Source organism: Cryptotermes secundus, unplaced genomic scaffold (genome assembly GCF_002891405.2).
Source record: "Cryptotermes secundus unplaced genomic scaffold, Csec_1.0 scaffold853, whole genome shotgun sequence".
NCBI lineage: Eukaryota > Metazoa > Arthropoda > Insecta > Blattodea > Kalotermitidae > Cryptotermes > Cryptotermes secundus.
The window spans coordinates 169,365-181,825 of record NW_019719373.1 but is presented as its reverse complement, the minus strand read 5'-3'; the positions used below and the strand labels follow the sequence as shown (position 1 = coordinate 181,825).

The 12,461-nt window shown below is 37.8% G+C and overlaps 1 protein-coding gene across 5 annotated transcripts in view; it reads left to right on the top strand.

The window, feature by feature from the left end:
* Positions 1–9,982, top strand: part of LOC111865336 — a 385,756-nt gene extending 375,774 nt beyond the window's left edge. For all 5 annotated transcript variants that reach the window (XM_023853275.2, XM_023853256.2, XM_023853266.2 and 2 more), the window contains 3 exons: positions 756–927; positions 3,353–3,428; positions 5,320–9,982. In XM_023853275.2, the coding sequence (XP_023709043.1) occupies positions 756–927; positions 3,353–3,428; positions 5,320–5,672 (601 nt within the window). In that variant the 3' untranslated portion in view covers positions 5,673–9,982. The remainder of the gene's footprint in view (positions 1–755; positions 928–3,352; positions 3,429–5,319) is intronic.
* The last annotated feature ends 2,479 nt before the right edge of the window (positions 9,983–12,461 follow it).

Genomic DNA, 12,461 nt, shown 5'->3' with positions numbered 1-12,461 from the left:
CATTTTTAAAAACCAATTTTTGTTGAAGTTGTTTAGAAAAAAGCAAGCACATGCATCTTAGCGACATAAGGTTTAAATGGCCTGCCAGGACAGGGGTGGGATTTAAATACCCTTCGCGCCAGTCAAAGAGTTAACAATCCAAACGGCATCTTCAGTAACAAAACACATTACAATATAGAATTTAATTCATTTAATTTACTTTATTTTTTTATTTGTTTTCTTATACCATGGTTGTATAAATTATGCAAGTAAGTATGGTTTAGGCCTATTCTATGTGAATAGAGGAACTTGTTATGAAAGTGTGTTTTGGCTTTAATGCGAACTAGGACAACTAGTCTCACTGTATTTTTATTGTTTACTTTCTCCTTGCTCTACTGTCCTCTGGAAACCATGGTCTCCATTATGACATATGCCCATTCTTCTGTATTATTTACTTTTGCATCCCTCTCTTCACTTTCAGCTCCCATAAATCATTCTCTACATCTATCAGCCATTGCAATCTGGGACTTCCCAATTTTCTTCTAACTTCAGGCTTACTTTTAAAAAATTTTTATAGTTATTCTTGTTTCATCTGTTGTGATGACATGTCCCAACCACTCCAACCTTGTTCTTTTAATATACACTATGGTTACTAGATGATAAAACTTTTATGCCAGGATTTGAAAACAGAGGAAATGTGTTTTATATTCTTTCTGTAATCGTGTGTAATAAGTTCGAAGTGTCAAGGACTAAATATTTTGTGTATTCCTCTACAGGAACAATCCGAATCTGCTTCTTCATGAGTTGAAAGGCTTTCACGCACCAGGATTTATGTTAAAGAAGATCCGTGCCCATGCAAGTTATATGCGCACAGACCATCTTCTTGAATTACAGAAACCAGGACAACATGGTGATCTGTGTGACGGGACAGAAACAGGTTTTGCTGTGGTAAGTATGACGGGAACTTCGGTCATGAATTTGTCAGAATGTCTCTAGAAGTGATTTTAAATATTGCAGCCTGTTATTTTATGCCAACTTTTATTGTTTTATGTATCATGTTTCAAGATTGAGATACCGAAATATTTATAGTATGCCAGAGATGCACCACTTTTTTTTTACCCTGCTTGCAGTGCTTTTAATTAATGCTGTGACTTAAATGATCAGTTTTTAGTAAGGGTAAATATTGGGAGGCCATGTTATAGCTCTAGCGGTTAATCGCTGACTTCCCACTGCGGTGGCCCAGGTTCGATCCCGGGTCTGATCAAGTGGGATTTGTGGTGGACAAAATGGTGCTGGGGCAGGTTTTCTCTGAGTACTTTGGTTTCCCCTGCCAATCTTCATTCCACCAGTTGCTCCAAAATCACCCTCACCTATCATCTGGGGCTGATACAATACATATAAAAAACAAATGCTTGCTATTCTGCTGTTAGGTATGTTACAAAGAAGTTATGAATAGGAGCAGGAGATAGCAGCAATAAATAGCAGTGGAAGGTATGCTTGAGTTGGTAGCACAGTGGCCACTTTTGCGAAAAATTCTGACACCAGTTGTCATGTGTATTTGTGACTGTAGATGGGGTTTTGGATTGGATATTAGATGTATTGACTACTTACAGGTTGTAACTACAAATAACACTAATGCTGTTGATATTTCCACATGTTACAAAATCATGCTAAGTTTTATTCAGCCTACATTGTCTTCACTAGTAGTTGCCTGGTAATGACTTCTAACAGTTGCTATCCTCTGCTTCTGGGCTCAAGTCCTCTCTGAACGGTTGCTCCCGTTGCCCGCCTTATAACCCTTGAGCCCAGACCACCGTAGAAATTCCTGTTTCCAACAGTACCTCTATTGTTGCATGTCAGTTTGTTGCTGTGGAGATGTGTTTCTGATTGTTACCTAGTAACAGCTCTACATGGCACAGTACCTATAGATAGCTGCGCTGCTTAGTGGCTTAATGCATATTGTTATTCTGTCAATTCTGGTGTCTTTGTATAGGCCTACACAATTTATACATCTAAGAGCCACCTGCAAGAACAGTGAGCCAGAATAAAAAAAACACCTCGGTTGAGAAGTTTGCTTGTTTCTATCAACAAGAGGACGTTGAAAGCTCTGCATGTTAATAGTGTCCAGTTACTTTGAAGATCAGGAAAAGCTCAGTGTACCAATGCTAGGATATGTGGTGAGGAAGGAAAACAGGATAAATAAATAAAAGAGAGAGAAAATGAATGCAGAATAAAGGAGGGAATGAGATAATGGGAGAGAGGAATGAAAGAATGGGGTAAGAGAATTATTTTAAGTTGAAGGAGAGGGAGGAAGGAAAGGGGAAGTGAGCAACACTGTGGTGAACAAGCAGAAGGGATGAGAAAGCAATAAGGAAGAAAACAAAGAAGGAGAAAAAGGGAACGATGGAAAATAGTAACTGCAAGTAGTAATATAATGGAAGACATTCAGAGTGCCCTTAGTAACATTTTGGGTGCCATGGCAACCTGATGTCCAGAACATGTGCAGGGTTGGCTTAGTGTAAATGTAGTTGTCTTTCCAGAGCTGCCAGGTCATTGATAGGTATTTCTGGCAAACTTTACCTTCAGATTCACAGTGATGTTGAAAACTGCAACAGTTTCCGGTTGACATTTCAACACATTTTATACATGATGTGTATTTATTAGCTGTCTTGTAGTGCACTTAATCTTACATGTCACTTCACTACATGTTTCGGCATCACTGTTCCATCCTCAGGTGTGTTATTTACGTCAAGCTATTGCATTGCTCGCCATCGTGTCGTTTATGAAATTATCTAAAATGCACATTCTTCACTATCTATAATAAAATTTAAAATTTATATATATCAAAATTTGTTAATATCCATCATCTTACACGTCTTAACTCAAATTCATGTACTACTCCATTCTTCCACTATGGGAGTCATTCTTCCTATATTTTGTGTATATTGTGTATTGGCTCGCAGCCAGAAAAGGACACATCACAATACACAATGTACACAAAATATAGGAAGAACGACTCCCATAGTGGAAGAATGGAGTAGTACATGAATTTGAGTTAAGACGTGTAAGATGATGGATATTAACAAATTTTGATATATATAAATTTTAAATTTTATTATAGATAGTGAAGAATGTGCATTTTAGATAATTTCATAAACGACACGATGGCGAGCAATGCAATAGCTTGACGTAAATAACACACCTGAGGATGGCACAGTGATGCTGAAACATGTAGTGAAGTGACATGTAAGATTGAGTGCACTATAAGACAGCTAATAAATATACATCATGGACGAAAATCAGTGCAACAGGACGCTAAAATGCAACATTTTATACAAGTGAAATTTTAAAATAACTGTTTCTTACTGTGCAGATGCAAAGTAGGCTGGGACTTGCTGTTGACTGCATATCGTCTGCCATGACACCACCAGCTACTGTACTGGATTCAGGTATGTATGATGTTGCACTCAACCCCCACCATCAATTGATATTTATTGAAAGAGGAAGTTTAGGTTAGCACTAACACAGACTGGGCTGTGCCATAGATCACGTGGTTAGTCACTGGCCTCCCGCTGCAGTAGCCTGGGTTCGAGTGCAGGTCCGGTCATGTGGGATTTGTGGTGGACAGAGTTGCACTCTGGCAGGTTTTCTCTGAGTACTTTGGTTTCCCCTGCCAATTCTCATTCCACTGACTGCTCCACACTCATCATCCGGGGCTGGTACAAGAGGCAGTTAGTAGCCGATGTACAAAGTGTACTCATTGTCACCCCACCCCAAGATACTAGTCACCGCCTTCCCATTGAGGCAGCCTGAGTTTGATTCAAGGTCAAGTCATGTGGGATTTATAGTGGACAAAATGGCACTGGGGCAGGTTTCCTCCGAGCACTTCAGTTTCCTTTGCCAATTCTCATTCCACTGAATACACCATACTCATCTGTCATCCAGGGCTAGTACAATGGGCCAGTTAATGGCGGATGTACAAAGTGGACTCAGTCTCACCCCACCCCAAGAAATTAAAAAAGAAAACACATCAGTTTTGCTTGTGCTGTGGTAGTTATGTCCTACTGTATCTGTTGTGTACTTTCAACATTCAAAGTTTAATTTTCATTTCGTGCCTCCTGTTATGTGTTATTATATACATTTTCTTTATTAGAGTCTGTCACAACACAACAATACAAAGGTCAAGGCTAAAATTAACTTGGCTAGTTAATGTATTTATATATGCTGCTTGCTTGACTAGCATTAGCCAAGCTAATTTTAACCTTGAACTTTATATTGTTGTGTTGTGACGGAATCTAATAAAGAAATTGTATTCAAATTTTAGCTGTGACGTGTGTTGTAGCTTTTTCCAATCTCTTGGCATATGTTGCATTGGCTGGTCACCTTCAGGGTGAATGAGACAGGGGGAGGAAGTAGTCCACTGCAAATAAGAGCTTGGGCCCATAGTATGATACTGGGCAATGACAGCAATTCTGAAATGGGTTGAAATCCCTTAAATTTGATTTCAGCCCAGAGTTTTGAAGAGAAAACTTGCATGTACAAACTGGTGTTCTACAGAATGGCAAACTGCATAATGAACATTCAGAATCTTTTGCAGTGGAGTGAATTGAACAAGCTCTGTGATGTTCACAAGAATTGACTTAACAAAGTATCACAACACAAGATGACCAATGCATCAGCTCCAAATACCATAACGTTAAAGAATTTAACTTTTCCACAGTGCGTATGATATCCAGCATTGACGTTTTCAGGTAATACTGCAAAAATATTGTACAACATATGGAAAGAGAATACATACACTGCCTGGACCATGAAAATTTTAATGGTGAAGGAAATACTGCAGTGGTGAAACTTAATTTGTGAGATGTTGGGTTATTGCAGTGAACTGTCTTCTGGGAAGTGACACTATGCATCTTAAATTTGTTATTTAACGACACTGGCACAGCTGACACTACTCAGTGTGTCGATGATGGCATGATTAATAAATGTGGAGCAGTGGGTGGAATGGCAATTGGCTTAGGAAGCCAAAGTATTGGAGAAAACGTGCTTCAGGGCCGTTTTGTCTACCACAAATCCCACATGACCTGACCTTCGCCAAACCCAACTTACAGTGGTGGGAAGCCAGTAACCAATCGCCTGACCTTCAGAATTCCCTTACACCATGTAGTCTGGTAAAAGTCTGCTGACATTTTGGTGGGGAGAAATAAACCTTCACCTTCAGGGCTGAAGAGCAGGCTAAGCAAGTAAATTGCTCGGTGCTTAGTTTCCTTGACTCTATGAAACTTGTTACATTTTGCACTTTCTGTGTTCATATTAATATCAAAGTTGCTGTCCTTGCAGGTCCTCCAACGCCATCAGAAACTGCTCTGGACCTACTGGAATGCCCAACGACAATGACCATGTTAACTTCCCAGAATTCTGATGGGTCTCCATACATGAACTTACAAGAAGTTAGTCCTGATGGGTCCCATCACAACCTCCTGTCCCCCAGAAATTCTGCTGCCATCATAACTTCACACGGCCTCGTTTCCACATCACACCACAACCTGGTTACAGCATACACCCATGTAGACACTATGGGACTGCAAGCAGTAGCCTCTGGCACGACATCTATGTCAGCATCTCATGCCACACTGTCAGCCCTGTTGGCCGGCCAGATAGCGAGTGATAATTCACAGGAAGGGCTCGAGTAGCGGCACACATGTAAATTGTTATGAAGTTGTGCTGTGCCTTGAGAAAGATAGCAGAAGAGTTAAATTTACCCTCTTCCATACCCGAGGCTTAACTTTTGGACACTAAACAATAATTTGCATAATTCTTCAATGTATCAACTCTCATATCGCCAAGATAAGCAATTGGTGCCAAACTTAGGCATATGACCATATCGTGCCACACAAGAGCGTTTATTTTTAAAAGGACCGCATCTTTTAACTTATTGCATCAGCTGAAGAGAACAGTGAACTGTCTAGAAATATAAGATATTTTTGTTGTGGAGGAAATATGGAATACCATAGTCCAGAAACAGTTCAGTTGACCTGTTTTTCTAGAAGTGTTCATGATAAAGGTTGATTTGTACAAATTTTTAAATACCAAAGTCCAGATATAAGTGTACAAAGTGCTACTTGAAATTTGTCCTATTAAAAGTGTTCATGCCATGTTGTTATGTTTGATTCCTTCTGAAATCTCATGTCATCCATATGGTATAGTTTCAGGTAGAAGCAAAACTTACAGGTTGGAAAACTAGAAGCAAGACACCGATTTCAAGTTTTCAGAGTCAAAAGACTTGATTTGGAACATATTGTACAGGAATTGTGGCTGTAGTTCAGACATTCCAAAACACAACTGTGGTGTTCATGTCCATCTTGAAATGCTTTTATTTTTTACCCAGAAATGTTCAGTCTGGTTAGCTTTTACCAGCCACCATTGCATTGCATTATTGCACTGGCATGTGCATCCAGTCCAGCTGACCAAACATCGAATTTTCAATACTAATATAATTACTTTTAGGCTAAAATATGGCTGCCAGTCCAGTAGTTCTAGGAGACTTAAAATCTTTCATTCCTGGACAATAAAGGTTAATATATTTTTTTTTGGATTCTAAAGGGTTTTGACAGTGGCATATAACCCTTGGGATTACTGGGTTTTTGCAATTTTCCCGTTGTTAAAATATAAACCAAAATAATTAAAACAATGGATCTGTTTCCATCCTCAGGTGAGGGAGTGGGAGATACCTACCATGTTGGGTCCGTTAGCAAGAGCTAACATCAGTTAATGGACTGGTTGTGTTGTGTTTTTTTAGAATTTGGATGATGAATGAAGTCCAGAAACCCAGTAATCCTGAATATTTTTCTTTGTTTAAAATATATGTCATGTGGAGAAGTTGACATGAACAATGTAATCCACCAACATAATATGTTTTGTGTAAAATGATTTTTGTGTATAATCAAACTTCCTGTAAAGTAGGTTCTCAATGGTTCTGATGGTGTACTCATATAACACTCAGAATTACTGTGTTTTTTGACTTCATCCAATGTCTAATATTCTAAAAAAGTAAAAAAAAACAACAATTCAAAAACTGGGTCTGTTTCTGTCCTGATGGGAGGGAGGAGACGTCTACTTTGTTGGGTCTCTTAGAAAGAGCTTGTGCTGAGGTCCAGAATACATGGAGCCTAAATTCTGTAGCATGCAGATTAGGAAGAAGGAAAGACTCACCTTTGCTTGTAGATGTGTCACATTGTGATGCTTATTCTTTTAGAAACCAATCTTGCATTGTGTGAATTTTACAAGTGTAATCTAAAATTGTCTTCAAGCACACTGAAAGCTGGTGTAGTATTCTATGCAATTTTATTTTTAAGCCACAGGCATCTCCCATCGTATCTGATTCCATGTGAATCTTTTTTACTGCTTTTATTTGATTTTTATAATGAAGACTAATAAGATTAAATTGTTTGTCTAGAACAAAAGAATTATGATTTGTAAGTGGCCAAAGTGAATGGTATTAAAGTTAATTCAATTATATATTTGTCGGTGGAAAGTAAAATCGGTGTACTTAAATGAATATCGTACGTGAGCAAAATTTCTGAGTTACGTGACCACTCTTGGTGATGCAGTTATCAGTTAAACAGGGGCATGCCGATATCTTAAATGTGAATGACATTGTTATTTAGCTGCTCTGCCTGGTGAGGTTTACAGATTGATATTCATGACTACCCACATATTTAAAATATTTAGTTGATATCTTGAGAAATTTCTTCAGGTTCCATCATAGCATAACCTCAAATGAAATCAAACCTGCTTGATCAAGAGTGTAAACGTTTCACCTTGGTGCCACTAATGTTAATTGCATATTGCAGAATTCGACAATAACTTTTTTTTTATGAATTTGTCAAATTTGGGTTTTGGCAGATATTGAAGGTATACTGGATAACACTTTACATAAATGTATAAAGTCCATTTTTTTTATGTTTAAACTTTGTCGCCGATGTGTATAACATTACTGTAGCAATATGTGTATGTGGTCAAACTGATCAAGCGTTGCATTTTTTAATACCAGAGTCATTACCCTGAGTTAAACATATTGCCACCATCCCCATAGTACCAGGAGGTCTAAATCCCCTATTCCTGGGCTGTTAACTCTTACCCTAAAGTAAAATCTTGCCACCAGTCCTGTTCTACCGGTGGATTCATTCTCGCATTCATGGACAACAAAGCTTAAATAATGTTTCTTGATTTTATGCCAAAACATAATTTTTAATATTGTGTATTAGAATTTGTTTTGTTATTCAGTGTGCTATGCCATTTGTAAACAAAACACAGATTTGAGCCATAATACCAAAGATAAACTTCTCCAAATTTCATGTTAATATTAAAAATTATTAAATTTAGTTAAATCTTACCTAAAAATTAAAGAAAAAATAACAGAACCTAGTAATCACCCACTCTATGAAGTATTGTTCTTATGTACAAACTGATTGTCACTCATCTTGTCAAGAAATTCCTGCCTTTTCTGGAACCCCAGTGTACATTACTGTGTTCACAACAGCCCACCACTGGGCCCCAGTATGAACAACTTTCTCCAGCTCATGTCCTCACGTCCAGTACCCTTAAGATCCATTTTGGTACCCTTCCATCTGTGCCTTGGTAACATAAGTGGTCTCTTCCCCTTCACTTCTGCAGCTAAAATATTGCACTTATTTCTCATCTTCCCATGCATGCTACATGTCATGCCCATATCATCGTGTATTGTTTGATCACCTTAATGACATTTAGGATAGAGTACAAATTATGATGGTAATATACAATTCTTGTATTTTAATTTAAGGCTCTGAATTATCAGAATGGAAGATAAAAACTTCTGAATGGATGGTAGCAAGAATTCTGTGAATTCCATGCCCTGGCTCTTTTGTGAATGTAATCTGCATTTGTCACTATTGCCCCACCCCTCACATATTTTAAATGCATCACATTCCTTATGGATCTGTTACCCATTTTTATATTATGATTTTGTTCCGCATCTTGGTAGTAAGAAATGAACATATGCTTCGAAGAGCAGAATCTTCTGGGTTGCCATGCAGTGTACATCAGTAGAAACTGGGTGACAACCCTCCAGAATTTCAGTGATCTTCCACCAACCCAGATCATAATCATCATAAGCACAACTGTGAGAACCTCAGATCCAATGTATTCTTTGTTTTATGGACCAGCCTCCTTACTAGGAACTGATAAAAATTCTCTGCCTTATTTATAATTTTTATGTTCTCACAGGGTGACATGGATGGGTCACGTATTATGCGTGGGGGAACTGAGAAATTCTTACAAAATTTGAGCCAGAAAACTTTATTTCTCAGGTGACGTAAACATACTTGGAGGAATAGATTCTAAAGGGTTCTGACAGTGGTACATAATGCTCAGAATTACTGAGTTTTTGGACTTTGTCATCAAGTATTATAAGAACGTATTTTCTAGTTTTTAGAATACTGGGTGATGGACAGCTAAAAAAACTCAGTAATTCTAATACATGGAGGATAATATTGAAATTGATCTTACAGGAATAGATATTAAAAATGTTGATGATGCTACAGTCTTAGCAGTAGGCTGTTGTGAACACAGTGTGAGGACAGAAGGGAATTATGCGACTTGCTTAGCAGTGTTTATCATTTTAATGAGGACTGTGCCCTGGAGTTATGTATGTTGCCCAACATATTAACTTCACTGGTATCCACTAGAGGTTTATGTGATCCATTTAAAGTTTTTATGTGGCAAAAAGGTCTGTCACTAAAGAACTACTGCAAGTTGCATTGTTATCCCTGATTAAACAGTCTATTGATATATAAAAAATAGGTAAATTCTAAGTGGTTCTGATAATGATATATTACACTTCGGATTCCTGTGTTCCTGGACACTGTGGCCTTGTATTCCAAATGGAGTACAACATTTTGGAAAACTGGATCTGTTTGTGGACTGCCTCTGTGGTCTAGTGGTCAGAATTCCTGGCTACAGATCCAGAGGTCGGGTTCGATTCCCGGCACTACCATATTTTTTCTGAGAAGTAGTGGTTCTGGAACGGGGTCCACTCAGCATCGTGGTGATAATTGAGGAACTATTTCAAGGAAATAGCAGCTCCGGTCTAGAAAACTGAAATTAACGGCCGTGGGGATTTGTTGTGCTGACCACACGACACCCTCTATCCGCAAAAGTTGTCACTAAACTGTGCCGCTCAGTCAATATGGTTTGCTTGTGGACTGAAATTGTGGAGTTCCTTTGTTTTGGATCTGTTTGTGACCTTTGGTAAAGAGAAGTGGGAATGCACCGACTTGGTTGAGTCAGTCAGAGCTAATATGAACCAAAGTCAGTCAGCTATGTCTGAGTGTGCAACTAATTGTGTCTCGTTCTGTTTGGAATACTAGACAATGGATGAAGTCCAGCAACCTGGTAGTCATAAGTGAAATACAAAAGGGTACTGTTAGCCACAACGGTGTAGTATCTACATGCTATTCCGAAGTCAGTGATGATGTTACATATGTTATTTTCTGGATTAAGGAATATACATTTTATGTTGCACTGTTTGAAAAAGAATTACAATAGAGATTAAAATTACAGTGCTCAGGGATGTAATATCATGTAGATATGTGGTTTATATAGATTATATACAGTCAGTTCAATGGTGGAATGACAAATGATGAATTGGAAAGGATCTGGAAGGACATGGTCATGGTATAATCAAGATGCTCTCCCAGCATTTGCTTACAGGGAGTGAGGAAACCATAAATATCCTCAGTAAGGGTAGTTTGTGTCCTCACTGAGATTTGAACTGAGCAACTCCTGAACATGAGTTTAGAGTGTTGTTGCTACATCAGGCCATGTTGCCTGGCAGACAGGTACCAACATTTCAGAGAAACTTGCTGATTCTGTTAGGATAATCTTCCTCTTCTTGGAACATGAAGACAGAAGTCTTTTACAGAATGTTGGTACCTATCTGCCAGGCAATGCAGCAGATTCCTTCTGGTACCTACCTAGCTACCTACCAGATTACATGGCATCACACCCCGGGAGAAATAATTTTAACCTTAACTTTAATATTAGTCTTAATATTCACTGAAATCTCATATAATGAAGACGTTTCTTATAATAAAACTGCCTCACATATGAAGGAAGTTAGAAAGCTGTCATAGAATCTGGTTATTTTGATTAGTTCAGATAACTCAAGAAATAGGATGTTGTTCCATATAAAATACTTGAAGAGATATCTCACACCCAGAGTAATAAAACCATAACTCTGTGGTATTTGAAGCCCAGGTCACTTCTGGCATAGTGTAGTAAGGCAGTGTTAGTTACTGAGCTAGTGGACATGCATTTATATATACAGAACAAAACTAAAAGAGCTTTTCTGTAAAATGTTAGTTTCTTTGAGTTTTGGTGCTGTTATTCTGTGTGTGAGATATGAGGGACTGAATAGTCTACAAGTGGGAAAAATTAATAGAACCAAACTGTTGTTAGTTTTAGATTAGTGTCTAGAAGCTGGTTGCTGTTTGAGGATAAACGCAGAAGCAAATACTGACGTTATGTATTAGGGTAGTTTCTTATGGAAAAATCTTGACTGTTTTAGTAAGTTATTTGTTACAGTGTTTTGGGCTTACGAATTGTGATAACCTTCGATAATGAACACATTTATTTTTTTAACACTAGCTCATAGACTTGTAGAATTATTAGCTGGTTGTAAATAATCTTATTCTATTTTGCTATTTATTTGTAATGTAAATGCATGATAAGCTTATTTTTTTTGGAAAGTGTGAAACAGTGTTTGTTTGTTTATTAATTGTTGTAGAGTGTAAGTATTGTACCATTCTGTACTCTAAATATATTTGTTGAAGATTTTTGTAATTCTAGGATTATATTTTACAATATGTCATCCCTTTACCATCAATTATTATTCTAAAGAATAGGATAGTGAATCAATATTTTGCTTGAAACTCTGAGAACTGTTTTTGACTTCTCTTTAACTTATATATAGTCTACTACAAGTTAACCATTCTTCTTATATTTGTGAAATTGTTTAGAAATTGATATTGGAATTCTGTGTGCATCAAAATTATTCATTATAAGCCAAAGTAACCATTCTCTGCCCAGGATATGACCGCTCTCCTTCCATCATTATCACAGTATATGGCAGGCATGTCCAACGCGTCAATTGCGGGACGATTTTTGGTCGATCTCATAGGCCTATATGGAAATTATATGTGAAAATCATACGATAAATGATATAAACTCCGTCTTAAGTGCAAACAATATATTTTGTGTCTTTGATCTTGCTCCCTACACTACATGTTTCGGCCTCAGACGGCCATCATCAGGTGTATAACACTCACGTCGCTGTCACACTGCACCCAGTTCAAAATTTAACATCTAAAACACTCTCCCTGTCATTATCAACTTCTACTTCATTGATAGCTGTCCACCCGTAGATTACTTCACACACGTTAATT